Here is a 24,971-nt window from a genome sequence, read left to right on the forward strand (position 1 = left end):
CGAGGTATGAGAAGCTCTCGATGGCCTGTTAGGCTGTCTAGATCACAGCAGCCACGCCCAGTCTGTGGTTAGGGTTATTCCAGCTCATGCAGGAACCACTAGAGGCTGCGAGGTCAGGAACCTGTCTGTACAGGAACCGGCTGGGTCAGCTGCAGTTTTTATTGTGTTTCCTATTTTCTTGTGTAAATTGCTACACAATTATAACAGAGAGGAGTTGACTCCTAACATCCCAAACAGCCCTTGCCAGCCCACTAACTTCTACACAGTAATTAACTGCTCACCTGTCTCAACTTCTGACAGTCCTGCATAATAACAATCCATGGGCACCTAGCATGGGCAGATTCCAGAGCAGTTATCATAATCACAGATCTCACTTTCCTGAGCTGTGTGCTTGTTCAAAGGCACTGTTTTCTATGTAAACAAATATAGTGATAAAAGTATAGACTCAACACAAACAGTGACAACTTCTTGTAGCAGGACAATGCTCTTAACCAAAACTGCCCCTCAAGAACAGTGCCGACTTCACAAGCAATTGGGAAGTAAGAAGACTACAGAGGTTGGCTTGTGAGCTGTTTATGAGACAACTTGAGAGAATACATCTTTAAAGGGAACCTGTCACCACTTTTTTGCCCTATAAGCTGCGGCCACCACCACCGGGCTCTTATATACATCATTCTAACATGCTGTATATAAGAGCCCAGGCCGGGGGTATAATATAAATAACACTTTATAATACTTACCTAACGGTTACGCGGTGGGTCTAATAGGCGTGTCCGTTGTCCGGTGCCGGTGCATCCTCTTTCGGCCATCTTCGTCCTCTTTCTGAAGCATGGGTGCATGACGTGCCTACGTCATACACACTCGCTGGTCCTGCGCAGGCGCACTACAATACTTGGATCTGCCCTGCTCAGGGCAGGTCAAAGTGCGCCTGCTCAGGACATGAATGTCGGCGAGTGTGTATGACGTTGGACCCGTCATGCACCACGTCTAGAGAAGAAGGAGAACAAAGATGGCCAAAAGAGGCGGCACCGGACAACGGAGAACCACCTTAGGCCCACCGCGCGACCATTATTCTATAAACTACTGACAACATGACTCCAAATTTGCAAACAATAAATTTTGTATTTATTTTCTGAAAAAGAGAAATGGTCAAAATAACAAAAAAATGCATTACTCTAAGACCTCAAATAATGCAAAGAAAACAAGTTCATAATCATTTAGAAACAACAATACTAATGTTTTAACTCAGGAAGAGTTCAGAAGTCAATATTTTGTGGAATAACCATGATTTTTAATCACAGCTTTAATACGTCTTGGCATGCTTTCCACCAGTCTTTCACACTGCTTTTGGGTGAACTTATGCCACTCCTGGTGCAAAAATGTAAGCAGTTCTTCTTTGTTTGATGGCTTGTGACCAATCCATCTTCCTCTTTATTACATTCCAGAGGTTTTAAATGGGGTTCAGGTCTGAAGATTGGGATGGCCATAACAGGGTTTTGATGTGGTGGTCCTTCATCCACACATTGATGGACCTAACTGTGTGGCATGCCCCATTGTCCTGCTGAAAAACCAGTCCTCAGAGTTGGGGAACATTTCCTGAGCAGAGAGAAGCAACTGTTTTTCCAGGATAACCTTGTTTGCGGCATGATTCATAAGTCTTTCACAAAGTTTAATCTGCCGAATTCCAGCCTTGCCGAAGCATCCGCAGATCATCACCAATCCGCCACCAAATTTCACAGTGGATGCAAGACACTGTGGCTTGTAAGGCTCTCCAGGTCTCCATCTAACCATTAGGCAACCAAGTGTTGAGCAAAAGCTGAAAATTAGACTCATCAGAGAAGATTACCTTACGCCAGTCCTCTATGGTCCAATTGGGCAGATTAAACTTTTCATACTCCTAGTCCTCAAGTGTATAAAATAACTCATCTTTTAGGATACTCACATAAAGCTCAGCAATGAGACCTCCATCTATACTCTTAAAGTATCGAACGCCTTTGGCTGTAGAACAACCCCATATCATTAGGCTTCCTCCACCGAACTTAACAGTTCCTTCAATTTCTTGATCCATTAGCCCCCTTTTCCCTTGTTTCTTCCAGACCCATTAGCCCCCATCAGAGCCTAGTCTATTGACTTTTGTCTCATCACTCGAAATCACTTGTGTCCAATCTTCTACTGTCTACTTTTCTTACTTCTTTGTAAACTTGAGCCATTGCTTCTTAAGATGATATTGAAGTCGAGGCGTCTTCACGTTTTTCATACCACCATTCCAGATCTGTGTAATGTGCATTGTACAATCCTTGCATGGACATCTGCTATCTCACTATTGCAAAGCATACAAGCCACCTTCAGTGCCGTATTTGTCGCTCCAGAACTGATAGACTTTATGAGCCGACTTGTTGACTCTGTTATTTTGTGTGGACGTCCACCTTTTGACTTTTGAATGGATGGGTGGACTGCATTTCATATTCTTCCAACTGTCATGGCACTCACAAGTTGCAATTTGGTAATTTTCTTGGCCGAGAGGCCGCTATCAATGAGCTGGATGATGAGTTTTCTCTTTTTTTTGGGGGGAAATATTTCTAAAGGCTGCTCCTCATTCAAACCAGTGACCTTTTGCTTGGGAATCAACCTCATAAAATATTGAGCTATTAGGGAATGTGAGAACAGGTTGTAATATGTAGTATACAAGAAGAAAAACATTTTTCCACCACCAGGAGCCAAACATGAACAATGGAGTAACATGACAAGAATCTGCATAACTAACCATATGTGAAGTAGTTGTAATTCAAATTTGTGTGAGATAACCAAGATGATCTATAAAATGAAGAACTGAAATGAAACTAAACTAAATGACTTATGGCAGCTATAGTTTATGTTAGTAGGTCTGGTGAGGTGTTGTGATTCAGACTATCAGGTGGTTGTTATACTTATTGCTGAGTGTGGTTGTGGAGTTAACCCTTATTGCCTTTTTGCTGTTACCTTCCTGCTCTTGCTCTCTCATTGCCTATTCCTGTTGGTGTGCAGTGTGTTAGAGTTTGGATTCCCTTGTCTGTCTTTATCTGTTTTTCCTCTTACTCCAGCCCCCTCCTTTCATGGTAGAAGGGGGGTATCAGAGTAGTCCTGGTCAGGAGTATACCCAAGAACAGGACTCAGCATATCCACCATCAGGAGTAATGCTGAGGTTAGGGATAGCCTAGGGTCCCCTTGTGTGAGGGACTGAATAGAAGCCCCTGTCACCCGCTATCCTAACAGGAAGATAGGAAAAACCATCCACACATATAGTACAATCACACACAGGAACCTTGGCATTCCTTGGTATTGCTGCCCATGTATTCACTAGTCTATCTAGTTCTCTCTTTCAGTGGGAGACATCATGTGACTACTGAAGTGAATCAACAGCCACCGATTTGTTGCAGCAGTGACAGTGTATTCAAGTCAGAAGAGACAGCCTCCTAGCTGTCTCCTCCGGCTCACATGGCCCAGACAGGACTGCTACAGTTGTCATGTGATGTTCCCTGACAGAAAGGGAAGTAAGAAGACCGGTAGGGGACGTGGGCAGCAGTAACGAGAAATGGCAAAGTCCAGAAGGTGAACATATATTTTTTCCTATTTTAAGGCAACCATAGACCCATTTCTTTTTTTTAAACATCTTTTCATTAATTGTCAAAGATTGATCTTACAGCCTTCTCATATACGAAGAACATTCCATACATTACAACATAATCAAAACAGTCCCAACCCTCCCACCTCCTCCCACCATAGACCCGGTTCTAAAATAAAAAGGATGAGGACAACCCATTTAAAGAAAACCATTGCAGATATGGCATAATGTAGTTTTAACGAGATAGAACAATCTCTAAAAATACATGTTTTTTAACTCAAAAAAGTAAATGTTATTTTGCATCTGTTTTTTTTTATTTTCACAATTTTTAAAGTTACATTTTTGTAATCTGTAAACCACAGATTTTAGGGTGCAAAAAAATGGAGCTTGAAAACCTTAACCCCTTCAGCCCCGGGGCAGTTTCCGTTTTTGCGTTTTTGTTTTTTGCTCCCCTTCTTCCGAGAGCCGTAACTTTTTTATTTTTCCGTCAATCTTGCCATATGAGGGCTTGTTTTTTGCGGGACAAGTTGTACTTTTAAATGAAACCATAAGTTTTACCATATGGTGTACTGGAAAGCAGCAAAAAAATTCCAAGTGTGGAAAAATTGCAAAAAAAGTGTGATGGCACAATAGTTTTTGGGATCTTTTATTCACGGTGTTCACTATATGGTAAAACTGATGTGTGGGTATGATGCCTGAGGTCAGTGCGAGTTTGTAGACACCAAACATGTATAGGTTTACTTGTATCTAAGGGGTTAAAAAAAATTCACAAGCTTGTCCAATAAAAGTGGCGTACATTTTGCGCCATTTTCCGAAACCCGTAGAGTTCTCATTTTTTGGGATCTATGGCTCAGTGATGGCTTATTTTTTGCGTCTCGAGCTGATGTTTCTAATGGTAGCATTTTTGCGCAGATGCTATGTTTTGATCACCTGTTATTGCATTTTGCGTAAAACTTGCGGCGACCAAAAAACGTAATTTTGGCGTTTGGAATTTTTTTTGCTACTACGCCGTTTACCAATCAGATTAATTGATTTTATATTTTGATAGATCGGGCATTTCTGAACGCGGCGATACCAAATATGTGTATATTTATTTTTTTTAACCCTTTAATTTTCAATGGGGGGAAAGGGGGGTGATTTGAACTTTTAGGTTTTTTTTTTGTTTTTTTTAATTTTTTTAAACTTTTTTTTACTTTTTTTATTTTATTTTACTAGTCCCCCTAGGGGGCTATAGCGATCAGCAATCCGATCGCTGATCGCTATCTGCTGATCACAGCTATACCGCTGTAAACAGCAGAAATAGTCACTTTCTTTTTTCCTCTACTCCGTGCCGAGTAAAAAGGAAAGTGAAACTTCGTAGCAGCAGGCGTCATCACATGACCCTGTGCTACGATGGCAACCACCGAACATCACGTGATCACTCACGTGACTTCCGATGGGGGCGGCGGTAAGTAGCAAACATGGCCGCGCGCATATAGATCTCGCTGCCAGACTTTGGCAGCGAGATCTAAGGGGTTAATGTTCCGGGTGGAATGCGATTCCACTCGGAACATGTAGGCACACATGTCAGCTGTTGAAAACAGCTGATATGTGTGCCGATCCACGCCACCTGCCCGCGGCAGGGGGCGGGGCTTACCGGGACACGATCCATGACGGAAAGATCCGTCCATGGTCGTGAAGGGGTTAACAAAAAGTACAGAAGTAATTGTAGCAATAGTACAACTTTCCAAATCTTAGTGGATACATGTGTTCTGATTTGGTTAACTAATACCATAGTATGTAGGTAATATTGATTCAGTGTGTGGTGGTAATATTTGGTCCTGGTATAGATATATTTCTTTGTGCGGTTTATGCCGTGGGTGGTGTGCACCTAAGTTTTTAAGAACAGAGCAATGCCCATGGAATAAGAGCACTGTAACGTAACATTATTCATAGGTTTTCTGCAGGATGAAAGAACTATGTCCTTCACTCATCATTTGCATTTTTTCAAATTCATTTTTTTATCTTGTTATATTTGCTGACGTTTATTGTACCAAATTCATCATTATAGCGCATCTGGTTCATAAATTTTGTACTAAGTAAAAAAATGTCACAAAAATTGTGGACTTCCAGAAAATCATTCTAAGTCACCATTGGAAAACATTTGTGACAAATTTTGCAGTTTTCTTGTAAAAATTGCAAATGATGAATCAGGTGAAAACATCTGAAAACCGTAAGTCCAACCACCGTGGCAAAAAAACCTAAAACAAAGCAGACACACACATATAAAACAGACTTCAAAAAGATGCACAAATGTAAAGATGAATTTGGTGTAAACTAAAAAAAAGGTGCAAAACACTAAAACCTCAACAAAATATTGGAGTAAATCCAATAATGAATCAGGCTCTTAGTGTAAATTTTTTTGTATTTTGTGCTTTCTTCACTTTGAAGCCATCCCACGATCTACAACAAAGGCATTTAGCCTGTCAGCCAATAAAAGAAAGGCATTTAGGCCCTGATTAATCATTTGCAGCTTTTAAGTCACTCTCCTTTTTTATCTTAGGCCCCTTTCACACATCAGTTGTTTGCCGTCAGTCACAATCTGTTGGCCCGACTGATCGACGGATCCATCGCAAATTGTGGAAAAACTGATGCGACAGATCCGTTTTTTGATGGATGCGACTAGTGGATGTGGCGAAAAGATGGGTCCGTCGCATAATTTTTTTCATCCGTTTTTTCTGTTTTTCGACAGATCCATTTTTTCAAAACGCCCAATGGGAGGCTCCCAAATGTTATTAGCTACTGAAAACCTAAATATACAGTGTTTTTACACCTCATCTTTGACAGGTTGTAGAGCAAGTGGCAAAAATGGAAGGTGTGATTGCGAACATTGTGAAGATCTATGTGGATTTTACTTTTGAGGAGAATCGTTTGGAAGAAATCGTTCTTGAAAAGGAGCGAGAAAGACAGCGTATCATGCGTCTGCGCCGGTGTCGTCTTTTGATCCACCCAATCACAGCACTGAGAATGACATGTGGGGTGTATTCTACATTATATATGGAGTTGAGAGGAAACCCCGAGAAGTTTTTTAACTATGCTCGGATGAAAGCAGAAAACTGTGATATTTTGATTTGCTGGGGACATTGATGAGTGAAGCCCTGCCTGGCAGGTTTATATATCTTTCCTAATTGGGGGTTGGCTAATTTGATACTAAATAATAAATTGGAGCATGCTCAGTTAAAAAAAAAACGACATCAGTCGCCGGATTCTGACATTGGACGGATTACGATGGATCAAGCACCCATAGGCTTCTATTCCAACAAACGATGGACGGCGACGGATCCATCACTGTCTGATTTTTCAACATGGCCAAAAAATTTTACTTTGTCCGTTATCTCCGGCCAACGGACAAACAATTTTCAACGGATAAAATGTGAGGCCATCTGTTGCAATCCGTCGCTAATACAAGTTGATGAGAAAAAAACGGATCCAGCGTCATCAGTTGCCGGATGTTTTTTTTTGCAAAATTCGATGGATTGTAACCGACGGCAAAAAACTAATGTGTGAAAGGGGCCCAAGTTGCTGTTTTTGTACCAAACCTATCAATTTTATGACACAACTGGTTTATGAACTTGGTGCAAAGTAAAAAAAAAAAAAAGCAATCGGCTTTTTATTTGTCTTGAACTGTTTTTTTTTCAACTTTTGGCACCAAAAAATTATGCCCAAATGCTGGTATATTCAAAAATACACCAGGGTGAAACTGGAGTGAAGGACAAATTCTGCGACTTTTTAAAATGTCACAATTGATGAATCAGGCAAAAACATCTGGAATTGCTAGAAATCACCCAGCTTAAAAAAAAAACAAAAAAAACAACAAAAAGAACAGGTGGAACACATACAAAATAGACTTCAAACAAGGCACAAATAGAATCATGAATTAAGTGCAAACCAGCAAAGGCTCAAAACACACAAAACTAGACAAAAACAAGTGTAAAGGCAATTAGGTTATCAACCAATAAAACCCAATTTATCCTAAAATAATTGTAAATAGCAGAAACAGGGCAAAGTTAGAATTTATTTAAGGGACTGTTGCAAATTACGATAATCACACAAATGATTGCTCAGATTTTGGAATATAATTTCCCACTGTAAATGATAGTTTGCTCAGTTATTGTTATACAATTTCAAATAATGTTAAATCACAGTGCACTGAATTCAGGGGCATTGCCATGGTCTTAAAAAATAAATGGTCTTAAAAAATAAATATTCTTTTATGCAGAAACTAAACTCGGTCGTCAACATCACAGCCCCTCATGCAATCAGACAATAATGTAAACTGTATGAAGGGGGGAAATGAATGATTGGAAGAATGATTTTTGTACAAAACCATTACAGTAATTGCAACTGGTAAGGGTAGTAAACAAGCACTAATTAGCAATATCATTGATTGACACTTGCTGGGAGCTATTTATCTGTCAGTGTTAAAGGAGTGCTTGAGACATGGAAATTAGATTGTGAGTTCCTCGTAAGCTCATTTTCTTAACACTAATGGTATGCATCAGTAGTATATACAAACAGTATACAAATATATGCTGTGACATACTCAAAGCTTCCAGTGGCTACAGTTATCATCAGATGAGCGTCCTTCAGCTTTGGTTTGACATGTGAATATCTTCATAGAAAATTGGACAAATTCCATCATGCATTCCAGTGCATCTTTTAAAATGGTAACCTCTTTATTTGATAATGATAAATCTCCACACAGACAAATAAGAACCAAAGCTGTAAAACCTACACGTTTCTAAACTTAAGAATTCTTACTCATGCTATACTATAAATAAAAATATGTGGATCAAAAAGCAAAATTCCAGATCCTTCTTAAAATGAAAATTCTTTATTATTCCATATTAAAATCCATGTTGGACAGGATAAAGTTAAGAAGACGCGTTTCAGGCAAACACCATTGTTCACTGACGCTCAGTGAACAATGGCGTTTGCCTGAAACGCATCTGAGTAACTTTATCCTGTCCAACATGCATTTTAATATGGAATAATAAAGAATTCTCATTTTATGGAGGATCCGGAATTTTCCATTTTGATGTTGCTTCACGATGGGCCACGGTTTGTACCAAACTCCTACTTAAACAGTACCTCAGGTGAAACAATTAGAACCTTACTGGTGAGCATAAAACGTTTTTTATACATATATAAATATGTGGAAATCTATCATTATGAAATGAAGAGGTCACCATTGTCAAGAAGCGCTGGAATGCGTGATGGAATTCATCCAATTTGCTTGATGTCCTGCCGGCCTGCAGGTTCCTTGTGCTCTGTTTGAGGAGAATGAACGGCTGAACTGAAAACTTGAAATCATTGCTGGGTAAACACATTTCTCACCTTTGTTGTAATTTGAACATCATGATAGTATTTTTGACAGGAGTCAAAAGCTTCATTTGTCATTCTTTGGATTCTATCAAAAAGACAGTAACCTGATTAAGTATTATGTTGACTTAAAGGGAACCTGTCACCAGATTTGGTGACTACAAGCTGCGGCCACCACCAGTGAGCTCTTAAGAGTCAAGGCCAAGCTGTATAATGTAAGAAACACTTTTAGAATACTCACCTAGGGGGCCATTCAGTTCAATGGGTGACACTGCTCTCTGGTCCGGCGCCTCCTCTCTGCTGCAGTCTGTGTGTGCCTTCTTTCCAGCCCAGTGTGGATGACACATCTACGTCATCCACACAAGCCGACATCGTGGTTCCTGTGCAGCTGCACTTTGATCTGCTCTGCGCTGAGGGCAGATAAAAGTACTGTAATGCGCAGGTGTGAGGAAAGGTTAAAGACCACCTGTGCATGAGCAATACAATACTTTGATTTGCCATGAGCAGGGCACATCAAAGTGCACCTCTGCAGAAGCTAGTGTGCATGACGTTGAACACGACATGCACACAGGCCTCAGAAGACGAAGGATGGAAATTGCCACAGAGAGGAGGCACCGGACCTGAGAGAGGATGCGCTATCACGGAGAGCAGTGACACCCTTCGGACCAGACTGCCTCCTAGGTGAGTATTATAAAAGTAATTTTTACAATCTAAAGAGCGGCCTGGGCTCTTTATATAGAGTATTGTGAAATGCTGTATATAAGAGCTCCGTGGTGGTGGCCGCAGCTTATAGACGACAAATCTGGTGACAGGTTCCCTTTAATGGCACAAATCAAATATATGGAGGGTATGTTTAGAGTTTTAGCATTGTATATATACGACAGATACAGTTTATCATTGTGCGTGTGTAGGTATGAGCATGGGATATGATGGTATTTAGTCCATATAAACATTTAAAATAGTCTACAATTGAATGCCAGAGCATAAAAAAATGTTCATAACTAATTCATATATTGGCTCAGCATTTTCTTGCCAGCAAGCAGAAGCACGACAATATATCTAGCAATGTTTCCATGCTCATCTGAATGATGCTTCTAATGATAAATGGGTAATATTTTCAAGATCTCTTAAGCAATTGGATAGATCACTCAATGAACAAGCAATAGTCTCTGAACAGTATGATTTGTGTGCTGAAGAATAGAACTATTACTAATGAATGTTTCCTTTAAGGCAATCCATGCAGAGCTTTCCAGGCTGGTAAGAAGACAAAAAGGACAGCCTGAAGTCACCAAATCCTCGGTGAGAACTAAACCCAGAGCTCATCTTAAGCTTAGAGATGATTTAAATCCGCTTATTCGTCACAGCGCAAAACAGAGGGTGAGTTCTATCTCCGATGTAATACATGACCTGCCACTTAATGTTATTTGTATTTAACAATGACCAAAGGTATGGATGTCACTAAAAATACTATGCAGATGAAATGTACCATTGTGGTGAGGTACACCCTTCCATCCAAAGAGTTCCAAAACTTAGAATTAACACAAAAAAGAATTAACACTAAATAATTATCGGCACGTGTTGCCAGGGATGTTAACAAGCCACTTTGCTTTGGCCATGATGCCTAGATACAGGGTACAGAAAACTGAGCCTGTGTGGTAGGGTAAAGAATAGCTCTATTACTTACAGTGCCTTGAAAACGTATTCATACAATGTGAAATTTAAAAAAAAAAAATGACTTTACACCACAAACTTTAATGTATTTATTGGGATTGTATGTCATATACCAGCACAAAGTAGTAAGTATTTGAGAAATCTAAAGGACTTGGTTTTCTAAATATTTAAATAATATAAATCTTGAAATTGTGACCTGCATTTGTATTCAGCCCCTTATAGTCTGATAGCCCTAAATAAAATCCTGAGCAACCAATCGCCTCCAGAATCACCTAATTAGTAAGATGAGTCCACCTGTGTATAATTTTTTCTTAGTATAACTTCAGCTGTTTTGTGAAGTCCTCAGAGGTTTATTTTTAGAACATTAGGGATCAAACAGTATCATGAAAACCAAGGAACACACCAGACAGGTCAGGGACAAAGTTGTGGCGAAGATAAAAGCAGGGTTAAGTTATAAAATGTAGTCCAAGCTCTGAACATCTCACAGAGCACTGTTCAATCCATCATCCAAAACTGGGAGTATGGCACAACTGCAAACCTATGAAAACATGGCCGACCACCTAAACTGACATCCCAAGCAAGTAGAGCACTAATTAGAGAAGCAGCAAAAGGCCCATGATCACACTGGAGCAGGAACAGAGATCAACAGCTCAAGTGCATGAATCTGTCTGTTGCATGTGTCAGAGACCACAGGCTCAAACAGACTACTTTGGACAGACTTGGCACAAACCACTTCATCTGGCAGATTCCACAGGAACCCTGACCTTCACCCTTTAACTACTGTACAAGGATCTGGTCTTAGCACAGGGGCATTGGATTGCTATCATGGAAGGGATGCCAGCAGGAGGAGCAAAGCAGAGGTAAAAGAGGTCGTCATGTGGGGTCAATATTGAGAAGTCACGTCAAGGACAAAATAAGGAGACAAGCGGTGGACAAAATTCAAGCCGAAAACAGAACATGGGAAATACAAAAAATAGTACACAGGAGTCAAGTAAGGGGTACTTTACACCCTGCGACATCGCTAGCATTTGCTAGCGATGTCGAGCGCGATTGCACCCGCCCCCGTCGCACGACCGATATGTGGTGATCGCTGCATTATCGCTACGGCAGCGTCACATGCACATACCTGCTCTGCGACGTCGCTGTAACCGGCGAACCGCCTCCTTTCTAAGGGGGTGGTTCGTTCAGCGTCACAGCGACGTCACAGCAGCGTCACTGAACCGCCGCCCAATAGAAAAGGAGGGGAGGAGATGAGCGGCCGGAACATGCCGCCCACCTCCTTCCTTCCTCCTTTTCCGGTGGATGCAGTAAGGAGATGTTCGTCGTTCCTGCGGCTTCACACATAGCGATGTGTGGTGCCGCAGGAACGACAAACAATATCATACCTGCAGCAGCACCGATATTATGGAAATGAACGACGTGTCAACGAGCAACGATTTTGCACATTTTTGCGCTCGTTGAGTGTCGCTCATAGGTTTTACACGCTGCGATGTTGCTACCGGCGCCGGATGTACGTCACTAACAACGTGACCCCGACGATATATTGGCAGCGATGTCGCAGCGTGTAAAGTACCCCTAACAGTGAGCCCAGGGCTAGCGAAAAGAACTAATAACTGGCAACAAGACACTGTCTGCTGGGGTTTATATGGAAGGGAGCCTAACCCATGACTTCCGACAGAGAGCTATTTATTACCTACCAGGTTATGGCAGGAAAACACAAGTGTATAGCAAAAGAGGGAACTAGCATCAGGAATCTAAAAGCTAAAACACTGATACACTGCCGGCATCCAGCATTATCCATAGTGTTAGCGACCAGGGCAGGGAATGCCGCAGTATGTTCAGACACTGATGTGGCACTGTGTAGAGAATAACTATTAGTTGTATACTCCACAAATCTGGCCTTTAATCCCTGAAGGACCATGGGATTTTTCACTTTTGCGCTTTCATTTTTTCATCCCCTTATTCCAAGAGTCATAACTTTATCATATGATAAAATAGTAAGTGGGAAAAAACTGTGGCAAAATAGAACAAAAATGAAATTCTGCCATTTTTTTTATTTTCAGCATTCATTTCACAATAATAATGATCTGACACTATTATCCTCCAGGTAGGTATGATTACGTAGATACCAAACATGTATAGTTTTGTATCATTTAAGAGGTGAAAAAATTTGAAATTTTGAAAAAAAAACCCCATCTACTTGTATCACAACTTTTGAGAGCTTTTAGGTTTTCAATTTTTGGGACCTGGGGCTGTATGAAGGATTATTTTTTGCGACCCAAGCTGTTGTCTTTATTGATATTATTTTGGAGTATACACAATGTTTTGATTGCTTAGTATTACATTTTTTTTATTTTGTTGTGGTGACTGAAAACTGCAATTCTGGTGTTTTGATTTTTTTTCTCATTACAAATTGCTGATCGGATTAATCTATTTTGACTGGTTTGATAGATCGGACATTTCGTAATGCAGTGATAGCAAAGATGTGCATTTTTTATATTGTTTTGTGCAAAAGGGGGTTGATTTGAAATTTTATATATTTTTTTAAAACTTATTATTAAATGTTTTTACGAGTCCCTTTAAAGGACTTGAAGCTGCGCTATATAAAACAGGGCATCAGCACTGCTATGTACAGTAGAAATCACGATTTCCTATGAATGCCGGCTTGCAGCTGGCATTCACAGGAGAATCAACATGACAGAAACAGGGGTCATTAGCTGATCCCCGGCTGAAATGACAATCCATCGGCACCCCACGATCATGTCACGGGGGCGCAGATGGAAGCGACGAATGATGCGCCCCGCTGTCGGTGAGTGTTAAATCTCGCTGCCAAAAATTGACTGTGGTATAGAACTGGTTAACAACTGCCAGCAGATCTCCAATCCACCCACAGCTGTTTCAGGCACACGTCAGTTGATTAAATCAGACATGTCCAGGGAAAGAAGTGAGCTCAGCATGCAAGCCCGTATCAACGTCAGGGAGATGACCCTTGATGTACATAGCAAGTGATGGGTCATTAAGAGGTTAAGAAAGAGTGGCAAGAAAAAGACGTTGTTGAAACCAAGCCATAAGAAATCCCATTTGCAGTTTGCAAAAGCCATGAAACTAAAGTAGACCTTTTTGGGCTAAATGCAAAATGCTATTTGTGGCGAAAAATTAAAACTACACATCGTCATGAAAACACCTTTCCCAACATGGTGGTGGCAGCATCATACTGTGGGAATGCTTTTCTTCAGCAGGGTCAGGGAAGCTGGTCAGAGTTGATGAAAATATAGAGCTTAATACGGGGAAATCCTGGAAGAAAACCTGTTGGAGGCTGAAAAAGACTTGAGACTGGGGTGTAGGTTCACCTTCCAGCAGGACAACAAACCTAAACATACTGCCAGAGCTACAGTGGAATGGTTTCGCTCAAAGTATATTCATATGTGTGACTGTCCCAGTCAAAAACAAGACCTAAATCCCATTGAGAATCTGTGTTAAGACTTGAAAATTGCTGCTCACAGATGCCTCCATCCAATCACACTGAACTAGAGCTACAAGGGGCTGCTGATAAGTCTTTGGATTTACACAGAAAGAAACGAGATAGGATGAAGAAAATTTACGTTTATTTCACATACTCTCCACTGATGTCAACACACTTTTTACATCTGTATTCCAAGTTCTGTAAGAGGAACAAAAAAGATTTTGGTTGTGCCTCAAACCAGGCATCCGTAGCAGCCATGTCATAAAAAATGGTGTGAAATTTGGTACCCTTGAGGTGTTTCTTCAGGTTTGGAAATAGATGATAGTTGGAGGGAGCTAGATCAGTTGAATAAGGTGGGTGGTCAACCAGCTGGAAGCCCAGCTCTGCTAGCTTTGCTGTGGTCGCTTGTGCAGTGTGAGCGGAGGCGTTGTTTTGCAGGAGCAAGATTCCTTTGGACAGCTTGAAGGTAGTCCACTAGCAGCACACTCTCCTTATCCCAGAACACAGACGTCATCACCTTAGTGGCTGATTTTTGCACCCTGAACTTCTTTGGATGAGGAGAACCACTGTGCATCCGCTCTTTTAACTGCTTCTTGTTTTCAGGGTCATACAGATGAAGCCAGGTCTCATCCATAGTGACCAGTCGATCCAGGAAATTCTTATCAGTCTGGAAACGCTGACAAATGGACCGGGACATTTTCACTCGCATGCTTCTCTGACCTGTTGTCAAACATTTGGGGACCCACTTTGCAGATAGCTTCCCCATGTCCAAATGTTCATGGATAATGACACAAACACATTCACGGGAAATCCCCATGATGTCTGCTGTTGCTTTAGCTGAAATTCGTCGATTCTCCAGTATGAGGTTGTGCACAGCATCGACGATCTCCAGAACAACAACCACTGTCTGTCATCCAAGGACGTTCCTCATCATTAGTGCTGAAGTGGCCCATTTTAAAATTGGCAACCCAGTTCTGAATTGTGGAATATGAAGGGTATTGATCCCCCAATGTCTGAGACATATCACCATGAATGTCTTTTGTGGACTTTCCTTGCAAAAACAAGAATTTTATCACTCCTCTGCTCTCAATTGCTGAGAATATGACATTAGACTCCGCCAGTTTGTTTTCCCGCGTGCGTAGAACACTGTTGCCATAAGCAACAAACACAAAATTTTTAAAACATATATTACATACATAAGGCTTTCATGTGATGTAACATTCATTACCATAGAAACAAAAAAAGATCACAAAGCCAAAAGCTTATCAGCAGCCCCTCATATTTTGCAAAGAAGAATGGGAAAAATGTCAGTCTCTAGATGTGCAAATAAAGTAGAGACATACCCCAAAAGACTTGCAGAAATAATAGCAGCAAAACTATTGATTCAAGGGTGGCTGAATACACGGGCATGTCCCAATTTTCAGATGTATATTTTAAAATACTTAGAAAACCATGTATCATTTCCTTTACTCCTCACAAATACTTAATGTTGGTATATTATATGAAATCCCAATAAAATACATTTTAGTTTGTAGGTGCAATGTGAAAAAATGTGGAAACGTTATTGGGGTATGAATACTTTTTCAAGGAACTGTATTTTGTAATTACATCTGTAATAGTGACTGAATACTTTTTATTTTACAAAATAAGTACACATAAGTTATTGTAATGTGACATGTACACACTTCTCAGCACATGAACTGGGTTAATTTATCTGCTCTCACTCAATCTTGCACTCAATGTCCTTTATAGGCTGCATATGCTGACATACTCCGGAAACACAACACGCTGCCACCAATTATCAAACACACAGGGTGATGAGTCCCTAAAATATATACTACTGTTTGAAAGTCAAAAGGTCACCAGGAATATCAGGGCCCAATACTGGCCAAATTTTCGGGCCATCTTGACATTTCGCCCAGGCCCCATCCCAGCTCTGCTTCCACTTCTCGACCCTTTCACAGCACCAACACCACTCTTAGAAATCTCCACTACTGCACCACTTCGTCACCAATCACATTTTAATAGTTCCCACCAAACACCATATGACATACATAGCCATCAGCTTTTGTTTCGGCCAAAATATTTTTTAATACAAATTTAAAAAGACATCCACTAGGTGTGAACAGGTGCACGCTGAAAGTTCAACAAAGTTACAAAAAATATGCACAGCGGCACTCCGAAAAGCTAAAATATGTAAACAATGAATATAGGAATGTTGGCACTACATTACTCCTACTGAAAAGAATGAGATACTTAGTTTACAAATTGGCCAATTCATGTAAGCCCGACAGCCGATGACAAAGGTACCTAGGCGCACCTATTTTTTAAGCCTGCCACCACAACAAGATAGACTTTTGGCAGGGCTGTATTCTACTCTAGCCTATTATAAATTTCTTAAAATATCCAATACTCTATTTATATTTTTCTTAAGGGAATGTGTCACATACATTTTTTAAACTAATTGAAACCAGATTGTGATAATAATTTTATAATCTGTATTTCTGATTGCAGATTATTGTTTTCTGTACATTTATGTAATTTGCTCTATTGCCTGTTTAGAAATATGAACACTGGAGATATGCATGTATATATTTCAAAAGTCATTCTAAGGGACTCTATTTCCTTGGGAGAGTTTTCTATACATGTTCTCATATTTAATGACATGGAGATGTCATTGTGCAGGAAGGAGAAAGAGGTGAGCGGTGACAGTCCCTGCTGTGCCTGGACTGGCCAGTGGACAGGCGAATGTGTCGGTGCACGCATCTCATCACTTTCGGGCTCTCATCTCTTGCATATAATGTGAAGCAAGGGCCCAGAGCATACCAGCTGCTTAGAAACAAAGGGCGGGCCGGCAGCGTCTGGCGTCGCTGATGTCAGATGCGGACGGCCCCCTCTGCTGCAGCCATACAATGTACGTAGTATGAGCAGGATGGGGACATATATACTAGGAGACAGCCAGGATGAGGATATATATTCCAGGATGGGCCCAGGATGTGACCATATATACCAAGATGGGGATATAATAACCAGGATGGGCCCAGGATAAGGACATATATCCTGAGCCACTTCCTGGTATATATAGTCCTCGTTCTGACTCTAATTTTTAAAAGAAACAACAAAAAACCCCCAAAACATTCTACTCACTTTCTTTCAGCTCCCACATTACGTGGCACCTCCCCTGTAGCCAGCGCGCTGTGGCTGGCAGCTAACAACGGAGTGTGTGCCATGGCGCATGATATCACTGTTATACACACCCTCCAGTCATGGTACATCTGATATCAGCTGCCGGCCACTGTTTGGCTGGCAGTGTGTATTGCAATGCAGGGACCCGATGATTCTCTGTGCTGCAATGCATTTCAAAGTAAGTGAAGTAGGTGTTGGGGTTGGTGGGCCCCCTACACCTCTGGACCCTATACACAAGCAATAGCAGTAATGCCCTGATGGCAGCCCTGCATACAAGGATCAACTTATTAAAATTTTAAGATTATAGAATTACAATTCTAACAAAAAAAGAACAATAAAGCAACACAAAAATAAGCAGTTTGCAAATAAAAATGGAGAAATGACAAATACCTAAACGTTTCAATCTAAAGTTATTCTTCTGTTTCTTTGAGGGTAGGACATGGGTGTTATGGATCACATCCAGCTCACGATGATCCCCACATAACACTATTCCATCAAGTAGTGCATCTTTTGTATGTCTGGTCTTGCGCTCAAGTTTCCAGGACAACATATATTGTATTGTTGAAACTGTAGGTTTGTTACTGGACCATGGACTAATAAAGAGGCGAGCACATGTTTATGAAATATATTGTTTTTCTTCACCCCCTGTAGTAAAGAGATGATGTCCAGCTTGGCCACAAAAAAAATCTGCCCAAGCTTTGATGCTTGGGCTCACCATGCAGGTGTCAGGAATGACACTTTTTGTAATCCAAATGATATCCCACTTGGTTCTGAAATTCTTGTAATCAGAGTACATAGATGTCATGGCCCTTGTGTTGTGCGAATCATGATAATGGCAGACTAAGTGGTACTTTACACGCTGAGACATCGCTGCCGATATATCGTCGGGGTCACGTCGTTAGTGACACACATCCGGCGCCGGTAGCGACATCGCAGCGCGTAAAACCTATGAGCGACGATCAACGAGCGCAAAAACGTTGCTGGTTGACACGTCGTTCATTTCCATAATATCGGTGCTGTTGCAGGTACGATGTTGTTTGTCGTTCCTGCGGCAGCACACATCGCTATGTGTGACACCGCTGGAATGACAAACATCTCCTTACCTGTGTCCACAGGAAAAGGAGGAAGGAAGGAGGTGGGCGGCATGTTCCGGCCACTCATCTCCTCCCCTCCTTTTCTATTGGGCGGCGGTTCGCTGCTGTGACGTCGCTGTGACACTTAGAAAGGAGGCGGTTCGCCGGTCACTTAGAAAGGAGGCGGTTCGCCGGACACTTAGAAAGGAGGCGGTTCGCCGGTCACAGCGACGTCGCAGAGCAGGTATGTGCGTGTGATGCTGCCGTATCGATAATGTTCGCTATGGCAGCGATCTGGTGATATCGACCGTGCGACGGGGGCGGGTGCAATCGCGCTCGACATCGCTGGCAAATGCTAGCGATGTCGCAGCGTGTAAAGTACCCCTTAATCTAATATTATTTTAGTGAGGTTATAATTTCCCTTACATACTGGTCTCTAAGGAACAGCCATATGTGTAACATGAAATCATGGATTCTCATTATCAGTGAGCATGGGCCCTATAGTTGACCTTTTTTTTGCCCGTAGCTAAACATTAAATGTAGTAATTTTCTGTATTGACTGATTTCTTCAGGTTCTACTACCTACTGAGAGTTGTTAGGTGTTGGTAATGAATGCCATTGTATAAACCAACCATTTCAGTCATGTCACATCTTGTTCTCTGTACTATACCGGTACCTAACCTCTGTGTTTTCATGTCCTTAGGTAACCAACAGGACTGTGCTGATTGGAGCCGTGGTTGCAGCACTGCTAGGTTTACTGGCAACGTTCATCCTTGTGCAGGACACCTGAATCTTCATAATCAGGACAATGTTCAGTTGTATTTTATGGTTCCCATTGTCCATACGTTCAGATTATGTATGATAACTCAAGACATAATTTTACATTATTGAAACAGTGTCTAGAGTATTCTCAGTGACCAGCTCTGCCACCACCAATGGAGCCAACAAACAATGCTCTCCATACTCATCAGCAGGCGAAGGACTACGGGGTTGTAATTGAAATTCAGACAAGAAAACAACTTGTTTTTCTTCAATTTAATGAATACTCTGATAGGAAAGGATCGTGTTCTGTTCTCCATATTCCTAGAAGTATAATGTTTTGCAAGAATTTTCCTAATTTAATAAAGTGAATGTCCATTGTTTAACACTAATATTTTTAGCTCATCTAATAAGTCTTTATAGAGGTCAGAGTTCTCCTATTTTGATACAGAGCTTCAAAGCCCCTACATAGACACATAATACATAATGCTCTGTCATATTTGAGCCTACACAACGGGGAGCCTTGTAGCCTACTGAACACAGTTTTATTAAAGGGAACCTGTCATCAGGTTTTTCCCTTAGGAGCTGCAGCCACCAGCAGGGAGCTCAGCTGAGGGCAGATCAAACTACTGTAGTGCGCATGCGCGTGCGGTCATTGATTTTACAGTACTTTGCTCTGCCCGGCTGAGGGCAGATTAAAGTGCGCTTGCGCAGAAGGACAATGGTGGCCTCTGTGTAGATGACGCAGGACGTGTCATGCACATGGGGCTGGGAAGGAGGATGTCGATCGCACAAGATGGAGAAAGCGCCGGATTGAGAGCAACGACACCTATCAGACCTGAGTGCCCCCTCGGTGAGTATAATAAAGGTATTTTTTAACATTAGACAGAGAGGCCTGGACACTTATGTACGGCATTCCAGAATACTGTATATAAGAGCTCACTGGTGGTGGCCGCAGCTCATAAGGAAAAAACCTGGTGGCAGGTTCCCGTTAACCTCTGCAAGTATAGAAAAATACATTGATCTCTTCAGATCTCACAATTAGAGGGGTTATCCAGCTACTAAATATAAAACAAACCTACATGAATGCTGTAAAATGCTAAAATAAATTATATACTTCCATTCTCTTCAGATCTCTTTATTTCCTGTTTGATCTACATAGATTTGTGACTGCTACAGCTATTTACTGACCGATGCAGTGACAGATTAGTCATCACTAGGGCAGTGGTTGGCTACAGTGGTCACATGTACAAGTGCATCTCAATAAATTAGAATATCATCAAAAAGTTAATTTATTTCAGTAATTCAGTAAAAAAAGGAAACATATATTATATAGCGTCATTACACAGAGTGATCTACTTCAAGTATTTATTTCTGTTAAGTTTCATGTGTGACGCCCTGGGCAAGCCAGGGGTCACAGGTCACAACACCACACGCACCCCACATTCCCTGCAGGAACACACTAGGTCAAAACACAAATCCTTGTTGCCTTCCTCCAGGGGCTGGTGTCCACACCAGGGGGTGGGCCAGGCGGTTGGCGCCACCCACCAAGGAGTTCACAGCCCTGGAGGCGGGAGAAACCAGGCAGATAAAGAAAGGAGAAGGAAGTGGAAAGAGTGAAGTTGAAGTCTAGCTGAGGGCTAGAGTAGAGTGAAGCTAGGGAAGTGAAGGAGAAAAGATAGAAGTGGAAGTTCAAAGTGAGGGGAAGTGGTAGAGGAGCTAAAGGAAAAGCAATAGAGAAAGTGACAGAAAGAAGCCTGAAGTTAGTCCAGGTGTGTGCCCCGGACTGAGATAGCAAGGTTGGCAGACGGCGGTGACCGTCTGCAGGCGAGACTGATTGGAGGTTGCCGAAAGGACCGTGGACGAGTGGTGACCCGGCGGTACCGGAGCGGTATACGAAGATTAGTCAGCACCAGGGCAGGGGCCTTTCGGATCCCGGCAAGGCTTGGAGTCGCCAAATTTGCCAAATCCGTCAGTGAAGGGGACGACTGTCTCCCAACAACCAAGTCCCATTTGAAGGCAACAGTCCGACCGTTAAGGGGAGACACCGCCACCGCCAAGGCACCAGTTTCCCAGGGCCACCGCCTGCGGGCAAGAGTGGAGCTCCTCCGGCTCATATCTAAGCTGGGGAGCGGGTTACCAGTGGGAACCCATCGCTACCAAACAACAACACATAGGTGCAGGGAAGAGACCGTCACCGTCAACTGCCGGGGTTATCAGCAGCGCAACCGTCTGAGGGACCCGTCCAACCAGCCGTTTGTTTACCGAGAACTGTGTCGTGTTTACTGGCTGAGTGAGCTGTCCCTGCGCCCCTGCACCTCCACAGGCCCCATACCCGCCTGTCCACCATCCAACCCCATCACTGGGCCCCGGGATCACCAACCCCTACCCACGGAGGGGCAACACAACAACTGGCTGCTCCATACCATCACTCCCGGGATCCCCAGCCAGAGCAGCGGTGGTGTACAAACAATCACCACAACCGTGGGTGGCGTCACGGACAATAAACTATCCCCACACCCAATCCCCCTTTCACTCACGGGCGAGGAGCGCCGCTCGAGTCCCCGGGATCCGGCCCATCGCTCGAGCCACCGAGCAGCGGCAGCAGCAGGCCGCAGCAGCCGCAGCGGCCGCCGGACCCGAGCAGTAGGGAGAGCGCGGCGTCCCCTCCTCCGCCCGCGACACATGCAGCCCAATGGTAAAGAAATTGGGGGAAACATTTGTGAGATAAAAATGATGATTAATTACACAACTAGATTGATTCCTTTAGGTGTGTAGTTTCCAAAATGGGGTCACTTTGGGGGTTTACTTCTATTCCGGCACCTCGGGAGCGCTTCAAATGGTAAGGGAAGTAACAACCTTGCGACTAGTTGCTGGCCTCTTTAGCATATCATAAAGGATATTTAGAAATACTTTTTCTAAAGATCTCGTTATCTATGCTATTGGATACAGGGACTATTAGGGTACTTTTCCCCTTGTATACAGCTTCCGATGCGAGAGCATTGGAAGAGATATGCTAATGACCCTCTGCTGCATGCGTCAGCCGAGGGTCATGCGACTGTGATGCGATCTTGCGATCGGGTCACAGCTGCAGAGAAGAGGAAGGGAGCACTTTCGCCCCATCTTCTCCTCTGTCTGTCTTTGCGTACATCACACTGCATGACATGCGAGTACAGTGCGATGTTTCACATGCTCCCCTAGGCTTGGATGGGGGTGCATGAGCCGAGAATTGCTGCCAAACGCAGCATGCTACTATTCATTCCGCATGCCGCTATGGCATGAGAAATCAATCGCAGATGGACCCTGCCCCATAGTTTTGCACTGGTGCGAGTTCAATCCTATGTTTTACTGGATCGCACTCGCACATGAAAATCGCAAGTGGAACAGTACCCTTAGGTGGGAATTAGAAATATGCACCCAGAACTGCTTGTGGTTCTGGGTGCATATTGCACCTGACCAGTTCCTTTTAAATATGGGGTATGCTTAGGCTGTAGTGCTCAACTGCTACTTTTTCTTTTGACGCTACACATCAAAAAGTATGTGTCACAAAAAAAAAGTTTCAGAATCAATAGGATGTGTAGAAGTATTCCAGAGTTACTACATATAGTGACACATCAGAGTTGAAAAATGGGGCTGTCTGTCAGGAAGGTCAAAACCGTCTTTGGTGTTAAGGGTTAAAAGTAAAAATATTTTGAGAAAAAAGAATGAAATGTCCTTCATTCATTTACTTTGACATTTCATTTTGCATGTCGAGAAACTAAAGAATTGACTTGAGGATCAAAGTAAATTAGTAGTGAAATGAGTAGAGGGTTTTTATGTGTGTGTTAGATGTTAAAAGGATGTTAAAAAGGACATTTCCAAGGACAAAAGTTTCCAGGGAAAATTCTAATAAACTTGCAACTGACCCTGAAGATTAAAAGGACAACTGGCATCTGAGACTTGGTGATGTGAACGTACAGATTTGAAATTTAATAGCATCTACATAAATAAGATTGAAATCTGTAAAGACACGTGAGCGGACAAACAGCTCCATGCTGGTTCTCCTATGGCTACTTTCACACTTGCGTTGAACGGCATCTGTCACAATGCGTTGTGTAACGCATGTGACGGATGCCTTGCAAAAAGTGTGATAATAAAGGCAACGGATTCCAGTGAAATAACGCGTTGCGTTAAGTTTTCTTTAGCCGAGAGAGAGCCCTCATCTTCACCGCACACATCCGGACACTACAGCCCTCATCTTCACCGCACACATCCCGACACTACGGGGTACTTTACACGCTGAGACATCGCTACCAATACATCGTCGGGTCACGTCGTTAGTGACGCACATCCGGAGCTGGTAGCGACATCGCAGCGTGTAACACTAATGAGCGACGATCAACGATCGCAAAATCGTTCCAAAACGGTGATCGTTGACATGCCGCTCATTTCCTTACTATCGCTGCTGCCACCGGTACGATGTTGTTCGTCGTTCCTGCGGCAACACACATCGCTATGTGTGACACCGCGGGAGCGACGAACATCTCCTTACCTGCGTGCATCGGCAATGCGGAAGGAAGAAGGTGGGCGGGATGTTACGTCCCGCTCATCTCCGCCCCTCCGCTTCTATTGGCCGGCCGCGTAGCGACGCCACAGTGACGTCACTATGACGCCGAACGCACCTCCCCCTTGAGGGAGGGATTGTTCGGCGGTTACAGCGACGTCGCTGACCAGGTATGTGCGTGTGACGCTGCCGTAGCGCTAATTTTCGCTACGGCAGCGAGCACCAACTTTTGCACGAGCGACGGGGGCGGGTGCTATCGCGCTCGTGTCGCGGGCGGAGGAGGGGACGCCGCACTCTCCCACTGCTCGGGTCCGGCTGCTGCTGCGGCTGCTGCGGCCTGCTGCTGCCGCTGCTCGGTGGCTCGAGCGATGGGCCGGATCCCGGGGACTCGAGCGGCGCTCCTCGCCCGTGAGTGAAAGGGGATTGGGTTTTGGGATAGTTTATTGTCCGTGACGCCACCCACGGTTGTGGTGATTAAGTGGACACCACCGCTGCTCTGTCTGGGGAGCCCGGGAGTGATAGTGTTGAGCAGCCAGTTGTCGATTTGCCCCTCCGTGGGTAGGGGTCTTGGTGCTCCCGGGGCCCAGTGATGGGGTTGGTATGGTGGACAGGCGGGTATGGGGCCTGTGGGGGTGCAGGGGCGCAGGAGCAGCGCTGTGCCGCACGGCACGGAGGTACTCACTCAGCCAGTAAACACGACACAGTTCTCGGTAAACAAACGGCTGGTTGGACGGGTCCCTCGGACGGTTACGGTGCTGCGGTTCCCTGCAGTTAGCGGTGACGGTCTCTTCCCTGCACCTATGTAAAGTCTCTTGGTAGCGATGGGTCCCCACCGATTACCCACTCCTTGGCTTCAATCTGGGCCGAAGGAGCCCTACTTTGCCCGCAGGCGCTGGCCCTGGGAAACTGGTGCCCTGGCGGTGGCGGTGTCTCCCATTCACGGTCGGGCTGTTGCCTTCAATCGGGACTTGGTTGTTAGGAGACAGAGGTCCCCTTCACTGACGGATTTGGAAAATTATGGCGACTCCTAGCCTTGCCGGGATCCGAAAGGCCCCTGCCCTGGTGCTGACTATTCTTCGTATACTGCTCCAGTACCACCGGGTCACCACCCGTCCGCGGTCCTTCCAGCAACCTCCAAACAGTCCCCCTGCAGACTATCACCGCCGTCTGCTGACCTTGCTGTCTCAGTCCGGGGCACACACCCGGACCAACTTCAGGCTTTCTTAACTGTCACTTTCTGTCGCCACTCTTACTGTCCTCCTTTACCACTTCACTGTTTACTCCTTCACTTCCCTAGCTGTTCTGCCTGGTTTT

General features: G+C 43.5%; 1 protein-coding gene across 1 annotated transcript in view; it reads left to right on the top strand.

The window, feature by feature from the left end:
* Positions 1–20,229, top strand: part of LOC142301770 (peptidyl-prolyl cis-trans isomerase FKBP8-like) — an 85,138-nt gene extending 64,909 nt beyond the window's left edge. The window contains exons 7-8 of the mRNA XM_075342790.1: positions 10,193–10,339; positions 19,059–20,229. Of these exons, the coding sequence (XP_075198905.1) occupies positions 10,193–10,339; positions 19,059–19,145 (234 nt within the window). The 3' untranslated portion in view covers positions 19,146–20,229. The remainder of the gene's footprint in view (positions 1–10,192; positions 10,340–19,058) is intronic.
* The last annotated feature ends 4,742 nt before the right edge of the window (positions 20,230–24,971 follow it).

The sequence above is a fragment of the Anomaloglossus baeobatrachus genome, chromosome 4 (assembly GCF_048569485.1).
Source record: "Anomaloglossus baeobatrachus isolate aAnoBae1 chromosome 4, aAnoBae1.hap1, whole genome shotgun sequence".
Classification (NCBI taxonomy): domain Eukaryota; kingdom Metazoa; phylum Chordata; class Amphibia; order Anura; family Aromobatidae; genus Anomaloglossus; species Anomaloglossus baeobatrachus.